We start from the raw sequence: 20,287 nt of genomic DNA, 5'->3' as shown, positions 1-20,287 counted from the left end.
TCCTGTTTAACGCAAGCAAGTGATTCTTCGTTGTGAATGGCTTTTCAGGAGAGGAACGATAGGCTTGTGCTTGCTAGTTACCTTGGTAGGTATCTTGCCATCGCATCCAATCCATAGTGTGGCTGCCCGGTGAATAGGTAATTTAAGGTAAGGTATGTTATGGACATTGTCACGTGACATGGGAAACACCATGTAGCCTATATCACGTGATTAACCAAGAGAGTATCGAATTCTACCTAGGTATACCAGCCAATCAGAAGCGGATGGCTCATAGTCCGCTAGCGGATCCCGCCGGCCGCATAGAGGCACGTGATTTTCAAAATTCCAGTACTCTGCGACTCCCCAGAAAATGGAAGTCGCGACGCATTTCGAGAGCCTTACTGAAGTGTTGAAGCCTTGCCTGCCCTCCCCCCGCAGCCCTACGCCATCCACGCCTCCATCTAACGGCCCTTTCTTTCTCTGTAACCATTTTGTTTCTCTAAGCAACATCATCTCTTGAAAAGACAAATTATAACGACTAATAATATTGTGGAAGGGTTGCGATCGCGTCAAGTGTTGTAGTTGATTTGCCAGGGTGTTGCAGCTTCACGAAGCTATCCGGATACCACGAACACTACGAAGACTGCCAACCGCCACAACCACCTTGCGACACAGTCTCCCGACCAGTGCTGAATATCCGCATCGAATGAAGGCACTCTCGTGAAGGCTTGCGCCAGTGCGAGTGCAGTTGTCGCAGCCATGGCTACCAACACAATTGATCTCGTCGTTCAGCGACTGAGCGACCCATCCACAGGTATGCCAATCATGTATCCAGCGAGCGCCTCAGCGCAATGCTATCACGGCAGATCAATGGCTGACTATTTCTAACTCCAGATGTCAAGGTCAAAGTCGAGGCGGCAGGCCAGTTGCGCGACAGCTTGGAACATTACATCTCGGGCAACATCTATGGCCCTTTTTTGAAGAAACTTGTGCCAATCTTCATCAACATCCTTAAGAGCCCTCCAGTCTTCATCAGTACATCTGCGGAACAGGTGTGCCCTATCACATCACAGGATCGTATAGCGGGGTACTGACTCTAGATAGAAACTGCGGAACTGTGTCCTCGAAATCCTTCATCGATTGCCAACAAACCCTCCTGAGCCATTCGAGCCATATGCCGAAGAAGTGGTGGATTTGTTAATGAACCTGGTCAGAGTTGATAATGAGGAGAATGCTTCGCTATGTGTCAAGACGATCATGGATATCATGCGCCATCAGACGAAAGTGCTGCAGGATAAAGTGCAGCCTTTTCTCAGTCTGATCCAAGAGCTGTTCGACCAGATGGAATCCGTGGTCAGAGATCAGCTCGATAACCCCACACCGAATGTCCCATCGACGCCAGGGAGCTCGCAGACCTTTCAGAACTCTCCTCGTCCAGGTTCTCCGGTTGCTTCAGTATCAGATTTGGGAGCAGACCCCCAGCAGCAGACTCGCCCATTGCTGAAGGGCATGCAATCTTTCAAGGTACTAGCAGAATGCCCAATCATCGTTGTATCGATATTCCAGGTATACCGAAATACAGTTGGTCCAAATGTGAAGCTTTTTGTACCTCTGATTAAGAGTGTTCTGTTACTCCAAGCGAAACCTCAGGAGCAAGCGCATGCCGATGCTGCTGCAAAGGGTACCATATTCACAGGAGTCAGCCCCAACATTCGTAATAGAGCTGCGTTTGGAGAATTCATCACAGCCCAGGTGAAGACGATGAGCTTTTTGGCATACTTGCTCCGAGTGTACTCGCAGCAACTCACGGACTTCCTTCCAACTCTTCCCAATATCGTCGTTCGGTTACTGAAGGACTGCCCGCGCGAAAAGTCTGGAGCGAGGAAGGAACTTCTGGTGGCTATTCGACACATCATAAATTTCAATTTCCGGAAGATCTTCTTGACCAAGATTGATGAACTCCTGGACGAGAGGACGTTAATTGGTGATGGCCTCACCGTGTATGAGACAATGCGTCCACTGGCATACAGCATGCTTGCTGACTTGATTCATCACGTCCGGGATGCTCTCGAGCCGCAGCAGATTCGAAAGACGGTCGAAGTTTACACCAAGAACCTGCAGGACAGCTTTCCTGGTACCAGTTTCCAGACGATGAGTGCCAAATTGCTTCTTAATATGGCAGAGTGTATTGCGAAGATGCCCAACAAAGGCGACGCTCGCCATTACCTGATAATGATCTTGAATGCAATTGGAGACAAGTTTGCTGCCATGAATCGACAGTATCCAAACGCCGTTAAGCTTTCCAAATTATACGCTCAACAATCAATCGATGCATCGCCTGACAATTATCTCGCCGACAAAGAACATCCACCGGATTGGGACGAAATCGACATCTTCACAGCAATGCCTATTAAGACATCAAATCCCCGCGACCGAGGTGCGGACCCTGTGGCCGACAACAAGTTCCTTTTCAAGAACCTCATGAACGGATTGAAAAACACGTTCTATCAGTTAAAGGCATGCAACGTCGGGGCGCCAATCGATGCTGCCAATGCACCAGCACACTGGCAAGAAGTATCGTATGGCTTCACAGCGGAAGAAGTTCAAGTCATCATCAAGCTGTTCCGTGAAGGTGCCTACGTCTTCCGTTACTACGAGATTGAAAAGCCAGCCACAGAGTCTCAATACTCCTCCCCTGTTGAGTTTATGGCCAACCACTACATGATTTCCAGTAGCAAGGAAGAGAAGGATCTCCTGGAGACATTCGCGACCGTCTTCCACTGCATCGATCCTGCCACTTTCCATGAAGTGTTCCACGAAGAGATCCCGAAGCTCTACGATATGATATTTGAACATACAGCACTTCTCCATGTGCCACAATTCTTTCTGGCAAGCGAAGCCACATCCCCGAGCTTCGCCGGTATGCTACTCCGATTTCTCATGGATAGAATAGATCAAGTTGGTACCGCCGATGTCAAGAAGTCATCTATTCTCCTTCGATTGTTTAAGCTTGCGTTCATGGCAGTGACTTTGTTCTCAAATCAAAATGAGCAGGTACTCTTGCCTCATGTTCTTGACATCGTCACAAAGTCCATTGAGTTGTCAACAACTGCTGAGGAGCCAATGAACTACTTCCTGCTTCTCAGGTCGCTATTCCGAAGCATAGGTGGTGGCAAGTTCGAACATCTCTACAAGCAGATCCTCCCACTGCTAGAAATGCTTCTGGAGGTCTTGAACAACTTGCTTCTGGCCGCAAGAAAGCCCGCCGACCGTGACCTCTATGTGGAACTGTGCCTGACTGTTCCAGCAAGGCTGAGCAATTTACTTCCTCATCTGAGTTATTTGATGCGACCGTTGGTGGTGGCTTTGAGAGCCGGCTCTGACCTTGTGGGACAAGGATTGCGGACACTGGAACTCTGCGTCGACAACTTGACCGCTGATTATCTTGATCCGATCATGGCGCCAGTAATCGATGAGCTTATGACTGCCCTCTTCGACCATCTCCGGCCCACGCCGTATAGCCACTTCCATGCTCACACCACCATGAGAATTCTTGGAAAGCTCGGAGGCCGCAACAGGAAATTCATGACAGGTGCACCGGCGCTGACATTCCAGCAATATTCGGATGATCTAACCAGTTTCGACCTCAAGCTTATCGGTTCCAAGAAGGATAGAGCTTTCCCCGCTGAAATAGGGGTTGACCTCGCCATCGGGAAGCTGATGGAAGTTGCGAAGGGCGCGGCCGCCAAAAAGACTGATTCCTACTACAAGAAACAGGCTATTCATTTGATCAAGACCCAGCTCAAACTTCGACTTGGCGTTGACAACCTGCCGGAAGACTTTGGAAGACTAGTGCGGCTACAAGCACAGGACTTGCTGGCCAGAAAATGCGAGGCTGATCTTTCCGCACTCGAGTCTTCAGACAAGGAGCGCTCAGTCTTCAAGAAGGAAGGCCAGGATATGATGCTCAAGAAGCTTATCAAGGCATGCATCTTCGCCGTTTCACTGCCCGAGTTCACAACCGAAGCTACAGCCTTGCTAACAAATACGTGCAAGCATCTCACCATCCTGGAACTCGGAAGATCATTGGCAGAAATGAGGCAAAAGACATTACCTTTCGATGTCAAGTCAGGCGAAGGTCCCCTTTGCATAGATAGCCGGGTGCTTGGTGATGCAATTGTTGAGTGCTTGTCTTCTGACATGCCAGCTGTGCGAGAGGCTGCTCAAGTTGCGATCAAGGAGGTGTACGACACCACCACCACGATATTCGGCTCGAACACGGAAATCTACCGCTTATCCTTCTTCGCATATCTTAGTAGCCTATTCTGTCACAACTGCTACGAAGAGGAGTGGTTTTCCAAGGCCGGCGGAAGTCTGGGTATCCGATATCTCATCACCGATATCAACCTAGGTGATGCGTGGGTCCAGGATCGCCAGATCGAGTTTGTCAAGGCTCTGATGTATGTCATCAAGGACATGCCATCTGATCTTCCTGCAAAGACCAGACGAGGCGCCCAGGATACTCTCGAGCTTCTCCTGAATCGTTGCTCGAAAAATGCTTCCAAGGATGATCTTCAGCTACCAGCGCCAACGCAATCTGGCCAACAACCCCGGCCATCGAAGCTCTACCAACTCTGTGCTTTCTTGAATGTGGAGCTGTGCCACATGAATCGCCATGTCCGTGAAGCCACCAAGCGGTCCCTAGAGATCATATCGAAGGAGATTGGAGCTGAGATCCATGAACTTCTCGAGCCTAGTAAGGATCGATGTATTCAGCCAATCTACGCTAAGCCCTTGCGTGCGCTACCTTTTGGGGTTCAAATTGGCTTCATTGACGCCATCACCTACTATCTGGGTCTCAAGGCGGACTTTATAACGTTTGACGATCACCTCAACCGACTTTTGATGGAATCCTTGGCTCTGGCTGATGCACCTGATGAGTCTCTCGCAGGGAAGCCAGCCGAACACCGCACGCATGATTCCATCATCAATCTGAGAGTTGCTTGTATCAAGATGTTGACGATCGCCATGGGCTTTGACGACTTTCAGAAAGGGGCTGGAAATCCTACCCGGACCAAAATAGTGTCGGTTTTCTTCAAGTGTCTCTACTCGGACTCTAAGCAGACCATCGAAGCAGCAAATGAGGCTCTGAAGAAAGCGCTCATTCAGACTACCAAGCTCCCGAAGGATCTATTACAGAACGGATTGCGACCGGTACTTGCCAATCTTCAAGATCCACGACGACTGAGCACTCACGGCTTGGATGGTCTGGCGCGATTGCTGCAGCTCCTAACAACGTACTTCAAAGTCGAAATCGGTTCCAGATTACTCGACCACATCAAGGTTCTGGCAGAGCCCAACGTGCTCCAGCGGATATCCTTCACATTGATTGAACAGAATGAGCAGATGAAGATCATTGCTGCCGTCTTCAACATCTTCCATCTCCTCCCACCAGCGGCCGAGCAATTCAAGGAACGTTTGATCGAAACTGTTCTGGACCTTGAAGAGAAGCTCCGCCGGACCAGATATAGCCCATTCAGAGTGCCACTGTACAAGTACCTCAACCGCTACCCCAGAGAAGTGTGGATGATGCTGCTGGGCAAGATTGAAGACCAGAAGTATGGTCGTTTCTTGGCACAAGTTCTGGAACATCCAGAAAGTGGTCCTTTGCGGGAGGTTGTCGTGAACGGTGTTGAATCCTTGATCAAGAACTGTGGAGACATGGGTGCTGAAAACAAAGAAACACGGTATGCAGCAGTCATCAATGCCATTAACATCATGCACTCGATCTCAAAATTTGAGACCGACAAGACTAAAGAGTGGATGGACAAGAAGGAGAACATGGCGTGGTTCAAGATGGTGGGGCAGAATCTTGAGCTCCATCTTCGAACAAATACACTTCCTCCGAACCTCCGACTTGCAGCCGAGCAGGCTGGAGAGCAGCTCATGGTTATCTTGACCAAATTTCTCGAGTACCACCCCAACGACTTGGATGAACTCTTCAAACTGGTCGATTTGGTCACCGCTGAGAGGCTGAAGCTCAGTCAGACCCTCATCAAGTACGTCTATGATCGAATCATCAGTTCTGATTCCACGGAGTACTGGAAGTCGGTCGTCATGAGGTCTTTGGAAGTGTACGCTGGAAAGTCGGGGTCGCAGAAGACAAAGACCTTCCTGCTCCACAATCTGGTCAATCCAATTATCGCTATGGATGTAATGAGAAACAGCACTCATGCATCCCCAGGTAGAGGGACTCGCTTGATGGACAAGGCTGTGATTGAGTCCATTCATACCAAGATCTGGAAGGTCAGTTTCGGAGACTCCAACGATGATCTCTCGCAGCCGGGCATCGACCACACTCGTATGGAGGTTCTCCAGTTGACCGCCATGCTTGTCAAATACCATCATGCCATTCTGCAAGATGCCAGGAAGGATATCATCAAGTTCGGCTGGACTTACATTCGCTTGGAGGATGTCATAAATAAGCACGCTGCGTATGTTGTCATTGGGTACTTCATTGCACATTATGAAACTCCAGCCAAGATCGTGCAGCAAGTCTACTTCTCCCTTCTGAAGACAAATCAGAACGAAGGCCGTGCACTCGTAACGCAGGCTTTGGAGTTGATTGCTCCGGTGCTTCCCAAACGCTGCAGTCCTGCTCCCGGTGATCGCAATCCCGTATGGGCAGCGGCCCCCCGACGTATCTTGTCCGAAGAGGGCCAGAATGTTCAGCAGATGACAAGCATATTCCACTTCCTCGTCAAGCACGCAGATCTCTTCTACGACTCAAGGGACAAGTTTGTCAACCTCATCGTCGGCTCTCTCAGAAAGATTGCACAGCCTCCTAATCCATCAAATGAGAGCAAGAAGTTGGTCCTTAACCTGATGACTTTGATCTGGCAGTGGGAGCAGAAGCGTGTTGAAGGAAAGGACGCCTCACCTGTTTGTGCCTTTTCGGAGTCCCCAAACACAAAGAAGCGCAAGCTCGAGGCGCTCAACGATGCATCGGCATCTTCGCCTTCGCCCTCCAAGCCCGGATCGTCGAACTCAGCCGACAAACCAGAGTACAAAATCCCGGGCCCGGTCCAGCAGAAGATGATCAAGTACCTTGTCGAATTCATCGCTTCGCTAACCGAGCGCTTTCCGCTTCCTTCCGCCAAGTCTAGAGATCTGGGTTCATCCCACGCTCCAGTACAGCCGGCTCCGTCAGTGGAGATGTGCAAGAAAGCAATTGCTCTCCTCTATGGCCTTTTGCAGCCTCAATACTGGGGTGAGTCGATGGTGGACTTGTTTCCAAATGTGACAGACACGGTGTTGGCAAGCGAGCGGACCACAGCCGCCTTGGCGAGTGAGCATTCTGATAAGGACAAGCCTGACGAGAAGTTCATTACGAACATGGTCAACACGCTTCAGATCGTCCGAATCATTGTCAACATCAAGTCCGACGCCTGGATCCTCTCGAACATGGGCAATCTTCAGCGAATCTTGGAGAAAGCTTTGAAGTCCGAGAATCCGGAACTTCAAGACTGTCTACACACTGCCGAAGAAAAGATGGACGAAGGTCGCAACCTGAAACCTCTTCTCAAGCGTATCCTCGACGCAGTACCAGATGATGTTCCCATGGAAGATGCCGATGCTGAAGGAGAAGCGGAGGCCTCGACTTCCGAGATTATCACGTTCCTCTCAACAATTGCCACCGAGACTCTCTCCGCCAACAATTACATCTCGGGTATCAACATATTGTGGACTCTGGCACAGAGAAAACCTTCGGAGATGGATCAGCACATTCCCCAGATTATGAAGGCCTTGCAGTCCAAGCTCGCTCGTGAGCACGTTGCTCACTACAATGCCATACTCGGCCAAACTGGACTCGTTGCGCCCATTCGACCAGGAGAAGCAGAGCCAGCTGGTGTCATGACTCCGTATGACCTTGAGATCCAGACCGGCCTTATGCTGAAAGCCATTGATGTCATCTCGATGAGAATGGATGTTCTTGGCGACAACCGTCGTCCATTCCTCAGCGTTCTAGCCACATTGGTCGAAAAGTCAATGAGCAATCCTCTATGTCTGAAAATCTTGGACATGGTAGAGACGTGGGTCTTCAAATCGGAAGGATCATGGCCCACACTGAAAGAGAAGACTGCTGTTCTCCATAAGATGCTGACCTTCGAGAATCGCACAGATCAGACTTTATTGATGAAGTTCCTTGAGCTCGTGATCCGCATTTACGAAGACCCCAAGATCACCCGGACCGAGCTCACTGTTCGCATGGAGCATGCCTTCTTGATCGGAACCCGGGCTCAAGATGTTGAAATGCGAAATAGATTCATGGCAATATTTGACAAGAGCCAGTCGAAAACAGCCAGCGCTCGGTTGGCGTATGTCATTACCGCACAGAATTGGGATACCTTGGCCGACTCATACTGGCTCGCACAGGCATCACAACTGCTGCTTGGTGCTGTTGACATGAACAGCTCTATTCACCTTCATAGAGAGGACTTCAGGACCATGCCTGCTTCGGCTCTCTTCCAGACCTACGCCAGCGATCCCCGATCCCCTGACCTCCCAACCGATACTGTATACGACAGTCTGCTGCATTCACACCGAAGATTCGTGGCAGAGCTTGGAGATGTGAGAGTACGAGATATCATTGAGCCACTCACTCAGTTGCAGCATCTGGACCCCAATGTCGCCCAAGAGATTTGGATTGCATTGTTCCCAATGTATTGGGCCGCTATGCCCAAGGACGAGCGAGGCGAGGTCGAACGGGGAATGGTGGCACTGCTTACCAAAGACTATCACTCCCGCCAAGTCGATAAGAGGCCCAACGTCGTACAGTCACTGCTCGAAGGGGCTGCAAGATCCTGGCCAGACTGCAAAATTCCTCCTCATGTGCTCAAGTTCGAGGCTAGAACCTATGATGCCTGGTACACCGCCCTTATCCAACTGGAGAACGCCGCTATCAAGCCAGAATCCGATAGTGCGCTGGTTCGAGAAAGCACGCTGGATGCTTTGGTTGAATTGTACGCCGGCTTGAATGAAGATGACTTGTTCTATGGAACGTGGCGTCGAAGATGTCTCTATGTCGAGACGAATGCTGCGCTTTCGTACGAGCAGAATGGCATGTGGGACAAGGCTCAAAATGGGTACGAGACAGCTCAAATTAAGGCACGAACTGGCGCTCTTCCATTCTCTCAGGGCGAATACATGCTTTGGGAGGATCATTGGGTCTTGTGCGCTACAAAGCTCCAACAATGGGAAATACTCTCAGACTTCGCTAAGCATGAGAATTTCCAGGACCTGTTGCTTGAGTGTGCCTGGAAACAAATCGAAATGTGGAACTCACCAGAGAATCGCGAGTCCTTGGATGGTCTCATCAAAGGTGTCATGGATGCACCTACTCCTCGGCGAACATTCTTCCAGGCTTTTATGTCCCTTCTCAAGCTTCACAATAAGACAGAGTCGCCAGCTGAGTTCAGCAAGGTTTGCGATGAAGCAATTCAACTTTCGATTCGCAAGTGGCATCAGCTTCCAAAGCGCATCACCAATGCACACATCCCTCTTTTGCAAAACTTTCAGCAACTTGTGGAGCTTCATGATGCTAGTGTTATCTGCCAAAGTCTGGCACAAACTAACCAGGCCAATCTTGACATCAAATCCGGCGAGCTCAAGTTACTCCTTGGAACTTGGAGAGACCGCCTGCCAAACGTCTGGGACGACATCACGGCCTGGCAAGACCTGGTCACTTGGAGACAGCATATCTTCAGTCTCATCAACACCACCTATCTAGGCCTTTTGCCACAACAGGGGCAGAATGCAAATGGAGCCTCATTCGCATACCGAGGCTACCATGAGACTGCGTGGATCATCAATCGTTTCGCCCACGTCGCTCGCAAGCATCAACTGCCAGAAGTCTGCATCAGCCAGCTTAGCAGAATTTACACACTGCCGAACATCGAGATCCAGGAGGCCTTCTTGAAGCTCAGAGAGCAAGCCAAATGCCATTATCAGAACCCGAATGAGTTGAGTAACGGCCTCGACGTCATCAATAACACCAATCTCAACTACTTCGGTCCCAACCAGAAGGCAGAGTTCTACACGCTTAAGGGGATGTTCTTAGAAAAGCTGGGTCAAAGAGACGAAGCTGCCGAAGCATATGGCATGGCTCTGTTCTTCGACATCAAACTTCCAAAGGCCTGGGCAGAGTGGGGATACTACAATGATCGTCTTTTCAAGGAGAATCCCACGAACTACACATATGCCAAGAATGCCTTGAGCTGCTATTTGGAGGCAGCCGGCTTGTTCAAGAATGCCAAATCGCGGAAATTGTTGACTCGAATTCTCTGGCTATTGAGTCTTGATGATGCCGAAGGTACTCTGTCTGCACAATTTGACGACTACAAGGGCGAAACTCCTGTTTGGTACTGGATCACGTTCATACCCCAGCTCTTGACTGGGTTGGGCCACAAGGAGGCACCAAAAGCCCATAGCATCCTCGCGAAGATTGCAAAAGCCTACCCACAAGCACTGTACTTCCAGCTCAGAACCAGTCGCGAAGACATGATGGCAATCAAGAAAGTCCAGGACATCAAGGAGGAGAAAGAGCGTCGCTTAAAGGCTAGACAAAATGCAAACGGTACTCCAAATCCAACTGGTTCGCCGAGCGTTCAACGTCAGGAAACTCCCGCAGGTGGACGGCCAGATTCTGCAGCAGGGTCTCGTCCAGCGACCGCGAACCCTGAAGGCAATTCGGCGGTCAAGAAGGAAACTGGCGATACAAATGGAACAGCTGAACCCGCCACCAATGGTACCCAGGTCGTTTCACACAAGAAGCCGTGGGAGCACAACGAAGAGATCCTGGCCGTCCTCAAGACCGCCTTCCCTCTCTTGGCCCTCTCGATGGAGAACATGGTGGATCAAATTCAGAAGCACTTCAAGTGTCCCCCAGATGAAGATGCGTATAGACTGATCACTGCCCTACTGAATGATGCTCTGTCATACGTCAGCCGCGCGCCGAACTCTTATGCTCAGGACGTCAAACTCCCAGCTGCCACAGAAGCGAACATCACCCGTTTTGCAGAGACCATTCTCCCTGCTCATATCCGAACTTCTTTCGAAGCGGACTTCGTCAAGACCAAGCCAACTATGCATGAATATATCCACAAGTTGCGGAAGTGGCGCGATAAGTTTGAGTCCAAGCTTGACCGCAGACGGCCGTTCGCCTATCTGGAGACCTACAGTCCCCACCTCAGCGAGTTTAGATTCCAGAAATTCGACGAGGTTGAAGTTCCCGGGCAATATCTACAACACAAAGATAAGAACCAGGACTTCGTTCGCATTGAGCGTTTCCTGCCAACCGTGGATCTTGTCCGTGGCATTGGAGTTTGCCATCGTCGTCTCAAGATCCGTGGTCATGACGGAAGTGTACATCCTTTCGCAATTCAGCATCCGGCAGCCCGCCACTGCAGACGCGAAGAACGAATCTTGCAACTTTTCAGGCATTTCAATGGTAGCTTGAGTAAGCGCAAGGAGAGTAGACGCCGTAACTTGAACTTCCACCTGCCACTCATGATTCCATTGGCTCCTCACATCCGAATGGTTCAGGATGACCCAACTTACATTTCTTTGCAAGGTGTATATGAGGACCATTGCCGAAAGAGCGGCATGTCAAAGGATGATCCCATACTGTTCACAATGGACAGAATGCGGGCACTGGTTGAGACTAAGGTAAGACGATTTGGTAATCCGAATGAATTGAATGCTAATAGTTTGCAGAAATACTCTGAACAGACCCTACCTGCTAGAATGGAGATATTCACTTCGATTCAAGAGAAGTGGGTCCGCCATACTCTCGCCTTGGAGTATTTCACGAAGACCTACCCAGGATACTCCGAATTCTGGCTCTTCCGACGTCAATTCTCGTACCAGTTTGCAGCACTCACATTCATGACATACATTCTCCACATGCACAACCGATACCCTCACAAGCTCAACATCGCCCGTGGTACTGGAAACATCTGGGGTTCTGAGCTTATGTCATGCATGGCAGCTGGGAAAGCATTCTTCCACAATCCCGAGCCGGTGCCTTTCCGTCTCACGCCGAACTTACAAACTCTTATGGGTCCTCTCGCCACTGAGGGTATTTACAGCTGTGCGATCATGGCCATTGCACGATGCCTCACAGAGCCAGATTACGAGCTCGAGCAACAACTCAGCTTATTCGTGCGAGACGAGATGATTCATTGGTTCACTAGTCAGCATCGACAGGGATCGATGGCTGACGGCCAATTGAGGGAGACGGTCCAAGCAAACAGTGAGATCATTGTCAAGAGGACATTGAGTCTTGCGCAGAGCCCGGCGGGGTCATTACCGGCAAACCAGACGGTGATTGATTTGATTGCAAAGGCGGTCAATCCTATGAACTTGGCACAGAGTGATACTTTATTCATGCCTTACCTATGAGCGGAGGGATATGGAGGGGAGGAGGAGGAATTGAATAGCTGGAGAGGCTAGAGGTTATTGGTGAAAGCATATGTTTGTAATGATATGGGCTTGAAATTCGAAAGGCCGTCGAGAACCGGTGGACCTTATTTTAGCGCGGTGTTTGGCTTTGCTGGGAATGGTGATAAAGGGACGTTTGACCTAAAAGTGTGTTCGTGGTTTCTCTGTACAATCGATAGAGACTTAGTAATTACATAGCAGTGAGTTGCTTCTAACAGAGGTCCTGTGCCATCGAGAGAATTGTGATTCTGCAAGGTGTTTGCTTGAATGAATACATTGCAGGAGAAGCCACCTACTGTACACTCTCTGAATCTGCAATCTGTGGAGAAATCTCTCGCATACTTATGCCTTGGCTCTGAGTCTGACTCAGGTGACCGGAAATCCATGCCCGGTATCAATTCATCAACCCATCACCCACTTTCTCTCGCCCTCCCATCAATCTACACTCAACTCGGTACGCCCCCATCACAGCGGACACTCGATCGCCGTTCTGCTCCTGACTTTTCCGATAATAACCGAGTTAACGACATTATTGTACGGATGCACAACTAAGCAGATCTCTAAACACTTGAGGACTTTCTCGCTTGTGGGATTGAATTCCTGTTTTCTCATGATCTTATCAGTAAATGTCTGTTTTCCATCTCTGACACCACTTCACGCCTCTTCAGATCTAGTCTAGAGCAGAATAGGGGAGAATAGAGTGTCTTCTAAGAAGAATGGAGCAACTCACAGCATACAACACTCGTCTCAACCGCTCCGCACTCCTGATAACCAAGTACGAACCCGCTCTCATTCTGCTCACGACATTCTCGAGCAGGTCTTCTTTTTCAAACTGAGATGAGCCCGCTAAGGCGGCGAGGTAGACTACATCGTAGGGGGTGAGGTCGATAGACGGGTTAGCGCCCGGGGAGAGCTGGAAGGATAGGCCTTTGGCGTGAGGACCGAGGTGGGCACAAAGGGTGGTGGACTGGGCGATTGCGGTGGAGGAAATGTCGATGTTGAGGATTTGGATTTCGACTTCCTCTTTGTTGGGTTCGTTGTCGGGGTCGGGTGTGATTGTTTGGCCGGTCTGGGGGTGATTGAAGGAACTGGCTGTCTGGTAGATACAGAGGCTGGTTAAAGGGAGCGGACCGGAGCCGATGAATGCGAATTTCTGGAGGGGTGGGCAGGTTGGTGTTAGGAGGGAGGAGAGGGCCGAGAGTTCGAGGCGGGTGAGTGCCGTGTAGTTGGTGTAGTAGGGGAATTGGGTGAGGCGGGTGTGGACTGTGGGAGATTAGTCCGGAGTTCTTGGAGGGTTGGGTTTTAGCACAGAGATAAGGAGGGAGAGAAAGATACCTTCTTCTGGAGTGGATGAGGAGGAGCCGGATATGTACGCTGCCCAGTGTGATTCTAGATGACATTCGGCGGTGCCGCAGAGTTTGTGGAGTGAAGGGAGGATGGTGACCATGCGGGGGTCACTGAGGATCTGTAACTTGTGAGCTGTTTGGAACTAAATATCAAATTGGGATCAAGATTCCACCCTTCATACCTTGTTCGTCACAACATCACTGATCGTTTTGATACACATTCCGACCAGCTCTACAAACAATACATCAACCTCATCACAAGGCTTCAGATTTTCCGCCCCAATAGCCTCGAGCTTCGCATGGATATCAAGAAGTCGAAGTATTAACCCCTCTGCTTCAACAACGCCGGGTTCGCTTCTCATGGTGAGAGTGGTCGATGAAGTGGACGTCGAAGTAGACAAGGAGGGGATAGTTTTCGGCTGGTTGATAGTCTCCGCTTCAGTACTGGGCTTGATCTTGCAAGCTGCGAGCATATTGGAAAGGAGGAAAGCCATGGTTTGTAGTTTGCTTATATATTGGATATGAATGTGGAGGGTCAGGATTGATATGCAAAAGAAGGTATGACAGAAAGAAAGGCTGAGAATGCGAAAGTCTAATTGGAAAGTGAAATGTGAAAGGATTGAAGTGAAAGAAGAAAAGAAGCGAATCTCCAAAGAGGAGGAAGCTATTGGAAAAGAACGACCTGACATTCACTGATTCTTCAAGCCCCCAACTTCAACCCCCACTTTGATCAACGTATGCTTGCCAGGTCACCCCATAGTAAGAAAGTGATTCCTTGCATATGCATGTATGAGCAGGGTATGCATCACATGGTGTAAGTATTAGGTGGGTAGTTGGGGTAAGGAAGGGGAGTGGTATCAAGTGAAGTTGTCCCTTCCCTTTCACTATCAGCAAGACACTAACTTTTCGAAGCCCATAGCCGACATCTTGCAAAAGAAGCTGAAGAATTGGAAGTTACACAAGCTTTGCATAAATTCACGGTATGATTTTCAAGAAGGGGAAATCAGGCGGAGTCTTTATTTTAGAGCCAAGTCTTAAGGTAACCATCAAGGTACTTGTTGGATCAGACTAAACGAGAGATCGGATCTGCCCAAGCTTGAGAGAGGGCCACCAATATGAGGTGGGGGATTACATATGAGTATTTGTCTGGGATGGCGCGGTTTCCGCAGTGAACTTTCGCTGCCAAGGAAGAATCCTTTACTTACTTTTTATTTTTATGTGGGATGGAAATATCACGTGCGGTTGAATATAAGCACGTGACCGATGAATATCTGAGAGCTGTGCGGTTTTCGGAAGCAGGTGAGAACTTCTCGTGAAGGGCAAAGCATGAACAGACTTTGCTTACATGTGTGTAGTAGGTCCTTTGTACTGGTTTATTCCAAGGACTTTGACGCGCATGCCTAGCCACCTTTAGAGCTCGAACCGGGAGCTTTGTCCAGCCACCTAGGTAGCCACCTTCTCTATAGTATAAAACAAGGCGGTGAGGTGGAGGGAAAAGCATGTTTATTGCAAAGGCAAATAATTATGGGTGTTTTAATAATCACATTTACAACTTTTCAAGGAATGATGATTGGCTGATTGATTGATTGTTTTGATTACCTCGCTTAAATCCAGAATCAGGTACGACCCATCTTTGCGTGAATTTAGCTTCATTCTTCTAGGTCAGTAGCTACAGCTTGGACATGGAGGAAAATATAATGATGAGCGAGCAGATTGAATTTACGTGTTTGGATGGGGCTAGAATGGCATGCTATTCACATTTTGGTGACAAGACAATCATGGGCAAGTGATAAGGGGAAGGACAAAGAACCATTTGCCAGGTAGATACGCGGTTCAGACTCCGATACTGATCCGCATGAGGTTGCGAGCACAAGGAGCAGGGTATGGGTGCGGGTGCATGAAAATTATAGCAGTGTTGGTAGGTAGATAAGATTACAAACATAGAATGTCGCAAAGAAAAGTGGTATCTTCGCTCCAACCCTTCCTCCTAACCAGCCACCCAACCAACCAAAACACCATTATCACTACGAACCTTCCACTATCTTCAACTCGAAATCGCCATGAGATCCTGATATATCCTACTCTTTGATCTCCCTCGCAACTGGCTGCTCAGGCCCGGCCTCCTCATCCTTCTCCCTGTACAAATGGCCTGTCGGCAGCATGTTCAGATGATCCTCTTCCTTATCCAAACCTCGGTACTGGAACCAGAAACACGTGCCACCAATGAATGCCAGCACAGCCATCGTGCCATAATTCCAGACAAGCAGCGGGTCAGCAGAAAGTGTTACAAACGCTTCACCAATAGCGGCTGAGATGGCAGACATGAAGAGATTGAATGACATGACCAGAGACCGCATATTCTTTGGTGCTTTTGAGAATGCGTACTCGAGGGTTGTGATCGACGCGAGGATCTCAGAGATGGCGATAAGAACGTACGCTCCTGTTTGCGCCCAGACGTTGATGTCAACTGGTGGACACATAGTTTCGCCGTCTCCACCGAGTTCCGCTGGGAGGAGCCCAGCAGCGCCAGTGCCGCAGATAGATTTCTTGTAGATATAAGCCTGGACCACAGCCGCCCAAATCATAGCCGCGGCGCCGGTATAGAAACCCATGGTGATCTTCTTGATGGGCGTGAAGCGGATCTTCATTTTGCGGAGGAAAGGCCAAAAGACGAGATCGCAGAGCGGGATGAGGATGATGAGCGCGAAGGGGTCAAGGTTGGAGAGCACGTCGTTGGGCAGGCCGTTGAGTTTCATTACTGCAGCCTGAGAGGTGAGGTTGTTGTTGAGTTGATTATAGGTGAGCCAGTAGAGGGGAACCCAGCAGAAGACGGAGCAGGCGGCGAAACCACGGGCGACTTCGTCGACCCACTGGTCGTCGAAGGTCATCCAAGCCGGGCGCCGGGAGGGCTCGATGTTGGACGGTTTGACGGATTCCCAAAAAGTACCGTCGTAGAGGCGTTTATAGGTCTTGACGGGGTTGAGGGACCAGCGGCCTTTATTGGCGAGTAGGAAAAGGCCGACGGCTTTGCCGAGGACAGATCCTTCAGGTGGTGCCATTACGTACTTGTCACGGCAGTACCAGACGACCAGAGGGCATACGCAAAGAAGACACGTCGGGAGGAGGTATGAGAGCCAGAAGCCAACATATTTTTCAGCGTAGACCATGCCGACTTGACCGACAAGGGCGCCAATATTGATGAAGAGGTAGAAGTAATGGTACACACGACTCTGTGTGACAGTAGGATCGATGATGACCCGCTCTCCATCCGGTCTATCGCGAACGACAAGTTTGGTAACATGAAGTTGTTCTGCGATTAGAGGAGAAATATTTGGCTGTGGTCATGTTAGCATTAACTTTCACGAGACTGCAAAGGGTCAGCTAACCTTGAAAGCGCCGGTTCCAACTCCCATGATGATGATACCGATCAGGAAGCAGCCCAGGGAACTGTTTGCGTGAACAATGACAGTTGGCGTGGCGGAGACAACCATGATGATATGACCGACAATGGCGATTCCAAGAGCATAGCAGATGGTCTTGTAGCGACCTAGATACTTATCTGCAACATAGGCACCAAACAGTGGCATGAGGTATACCCAGAACTGATTGAATGTTCCGATACCTGTGGATGCCTGTTGTCCTTTGTTAAGCGCACCAGATTGGCCATCTGTGAAGCCAGCTCCAGTTTTTGATCCTTTGGGAAGAGGCTGCTGGATGAAGTTCGTGACTTGGGAAATGTCAGTGAGTACTTGTAAGGGACCAAAATTTCAGCACTTACAGACGACAGTGGAGCCGTAGTATGAGAAACGCTCGACCAGCTCGACGAAGGCGAGGGTATAGACTCTCCACGGGATGGAATCGGCTACGCGACGAAGAGAATGCAATTCTTCTTCAGTTGGATACTCGCCTTGTTCAAAGTCAGAGTCGTCATAGTCGTTGAAGTGGCGTGAGCGTGTTGGTTGGCCTTCCACTACAAGAGGAGGAACAGCCTTGTGGTCGGATGCTGGCCCTTCATGCTTAAAACCAGGAGCAACTGCAACCGAAGGGTCGTGTTTAATGCCAATGGCGGCATCGTCGATATTTCCGGGCATATTGAAAGTTTCTTTAAGAGAACGACGATGATGGAAGACGCGAACAATGTGGGATGTACGACTCTGTGGAACGTCCTCGTATGGGTAGGACATGAAGCTATATAAGCTTCAGCGGGGTTTGTCCAATGTTGCAGCTTCCGAGACACAACATACAGATCTCCTATGGACAGGGGTTCTAAGAGCCCTAGTACACACCAACAGTAACATCTCGAGTGGCAAAGCACCTTCCTGCTGCAGCTGAGCCGAAAGCATACTAGAGAGATCTCGTTGGTATTGGTCGTCGATTGAGCCGTTGATCAACTGGCACGGATCCTGTTGGGTTGCCCCTACTCTGATCGTCCTAGAGAGAAGTTACAAAGGACCACAGTCAAGCCCGTGTGGATAGTCTCGATGCCATGCATATCCAATCTAGGAAGTTGGCCACCAGCTTTCGATTGTCGACAGCTAGAAGGACCGAAGAACATGGGATCTTGAACCTCCGATTTGCCAGTGCATCTTTCCCGGGTAGGGGTGTCCTTCGTCCAGCCATCGACCGGCAACGAAAGGCAAAGGCACACAAGATGAACGAGCTTCAATTTTAATCCATATCCAATAGAAGGGAGGGATGATCCTTCGACAGCAGGGCTGAAAAACGGCTTGGGGTGTTCTTTTCCAAGTTTCGGATTAGATATCTACATTCTCGATAGCGTAGTAGGCGCTGATTCGCTGATTAGGGCTGGTTTCGTGCATGGTGAGGGGTGGCACCACAAACTCACGGCACACGATCAACAGCCGACTTTAGTATAATACGAGTTGAGATATTTAGCAACACCAGAAGGCAGAGCGGCCATTGAATGCGATAAGGTAGTGACTTGTAAGTCGTTGGAGATGATTTGGTATTCATATCATGTCCCGCTGGAAAAAGCTGTATGCGATGGGGTTATCGTAGATTTGGCGTTTGAACTGATCGGAGACGTTAGATGTCTGGTCCTTGCACGAGTATGGCCAAGGATCCATCCAGCGCGAGCTGTGCCCCGTGCCATGCATCGAGAGTGCGGGGAGAGAGTGCTACCCCAAGGCCACCATCCAGCCAAACGATTCGCCATGCAAAGCTTTTCTCATCGCCGAGCCCTGGCACGAAAGGCTTGACCTGAACCCCTTGGAAACAGACCTGGTCCATACTCGATAGTATACTACTCTGACTGTAATCCGTCTGGATTTTGTCTTGCATGAACTGAGATAACCTTAGATGTCCAAGCGAACGAACGGCTTTCACCGACAGACAGAGGACGTCCTGAAAACCTCGGCCCGTGGATATGCGAGCCGTAGAGGTTGATCTCGAGCAAGTCAAAGTTTTTTCCTTTGTGTTTGTCTTTCACAAGAAGGCGTCTCGGGCGTCCGCAATTTCTGCTGGTCTTGTCTTCAAACAGCGCCAGCCATTGACGGAGATGGCTCCCAAGCGAGGGGCTTGACTGGCAAGTTCAGCGCCACGCTTCCGGCCCCGAGAGCGTCCCCCTCAGAGTTCCCATACTAGTGACACCACACAACTATCCTAGCGCAGGCGAGCGCCGGACATGTTACATGGCTGCTGAAAGCCTCGTGGGCCAAAAGAGGCAGGTGGCAATGCTGGTTTGGGTGTATTGACTGAGGACCAAGAGATGGCATGGTGCTGCATTTTTCCTTTCGAGTTCTGGATAGAGGGAGGAAATCTGAACCGAGGTAGATATATAGTAATTGTATGCATGGCTGTATACATGGCTGGAGTTTGGGCGAGAAATGTTATGAGCAGGGCATTCTGCTACGCTGTTGAAAAAGCTCCATCATCCTGGCGGTATCTTTGAAGGTGACATGTTGTTTCGGTCGCGAGATGGAGTGAACGGAGTGAACCTCCAACTTCCAACCTCGAGCCAGCATAAGGTTGCAGCTCTCGGTCGGCTCAGATTCGGCGTCGTGATCAGCCCAGATCGAAAGATTTGGGAGATTGAAGGAAGAAAGTGACATGAACCGAAATAATAATATATATGTGAGTAAGACGGAGTTGTTCGAAAGGCGCAGGTTGTCAAGCCGGCCGAACGAGCCGAAAGTCACGAGGATTTCACGTGAGCCTCAACCTCTCAGGAGAATTCTGAACCCTCCTGACCTCCCATCACCACGGATGTTTCTAAGGTAGTAAAATGTACATTGGTAATGCAAAAATCTCATTCCTCTGACGTACATTCTCAAGCTGATGAGAGACCTGTATCAAAGGTGTGTTGAAAGTTGGAATACACCAAGCGACGCCATTCATTCCATCACAGACGGTAACTTGAAAACCTTTTACTTCAGTCATCGCTCTTGGCTTCGGGAAACACGCAAATAGTTTATTAGATAGATATCTTGCTTTGGACATCA

The 20,287-nt window shown here is 49.7% G+C and overlaps 3 protein-coding genes across 5 annotated transcripts; 1 reads left to right on the top strand and 2 right to left on the bottom strand.

Moving 5' to 3' along the window:
• Nucleotides 1–369: 369 nt before the first annotated feature.
• ONS95_008778 (uncharacterized protein) lies at nucleotides 370–12,686 on the top strand. The gene is made up of 4 exons (XM_058502331.1): nucleotides 370–793; nucleotides 874–1,031; nucleotides 1,084–11,706; nucleotides 11,755–12,686. Exons 1-4 carry the CDS (start codon nucleotides 739–741, stop codon nucleotides 12,439–12,441), a joined length of 11,523 nt encoding a protein of 3,840 aa, XP_058361259.1. The 5' UTR covers nucleotides 370–738; the 3' UTR covers nucleotides 12,442–12,686.
• NAS2_2 (putative 26S proteasome regulatory subunit) lies at nucleotides 12,664–14,801 on the bottom strand. Of its 2 annotated transcripts, XM_058502329.1 has the most exons (4): nucleotides 14,009–14,801; nucleotides 13,816–13,945; nucleotides 13,211–13,743; nucleotides 12,664–13,080 (listed from the first exon to the last, which is right to left on the bottom strand). In XM_058502329.1, the coding sequence occupies exons 1-4, from the start codon at nucleotides 14,513–14,515 to the stop codon at nucleotides 12,946–12,948; spliced, it is 1,305 nt and encodes a 434-aa protein (XP_058361257.1). In that variant the 5' UTR covers nucleotides 14,516–14,801; the 3' UTR covers nucleotides 12,664–12,945. The 2 variants fall into 2 exon arrangements, with proteins under 2 accessions (XP_058361257.1, XP_058361258.1); XM_058502330.1 differs by having other exon boundaries at nucleotides 12,687–13,743.
• A 754-nt stretch (nucleotides 14,802–15,555) lies between these two features.
• Nucleotides 15,556–19,907, bottom strand: ONS95_008776 (uncharacterized protein). Of its 2 annotated transcripts, XM_058502328.1 has the most exons (3): nucleotides 17,605–19,907; nucleotides 17,213–17,553; nucleotides 15,556–17,161 (listed from the first exon to the last, which is right to left on the bottom strand). In XM_058502328.1, the coding sequence occupies exons 1-3, from the start codon at nucleotides 18,008–18,010 to the stop codon at nucleotides 15,905–15,907; spliced, it is 2,004 nt and encodes a 667-aa protein (XP_058361256.1). In that variant the 5' UTR covers nucleotides 18,011–19,907; the 3' UTR covers nucleotides 15,556–15,904. The 2 variants fall into 2 exon arrangements, with proteins under 2 accessions (XP_058361256.1, XP_058361255.1); XM_058502327.1 differs by having other exon boundaries at nucleotides 15,716–17,161; nucleotides 17,213–17,627.
• Between the last annotated feature and the right edge of the window lie 380 nt (nucleotides 19,908–20,287).

Source organism: Cadophora gregata, assembly GCF_030347475.1.
Source record: "Cadophora gregata isolate MNR1 chromosome Unknown scaffold_3, whole genome shotgun sequence".
In the NCBI taxonomy this organism is placed as follows: Eukaryota; Fungi; Ascomycota; class Leotiomycetes; order Helotiales; family Ploettnerulaceae; genus Cadophora; species Cadophora gregata.
The sequence above is the reverse complement of the archived record's forward strand: the minus strand, read 5'-3'. Positions and strand labels throughout refer to the sequence as shown.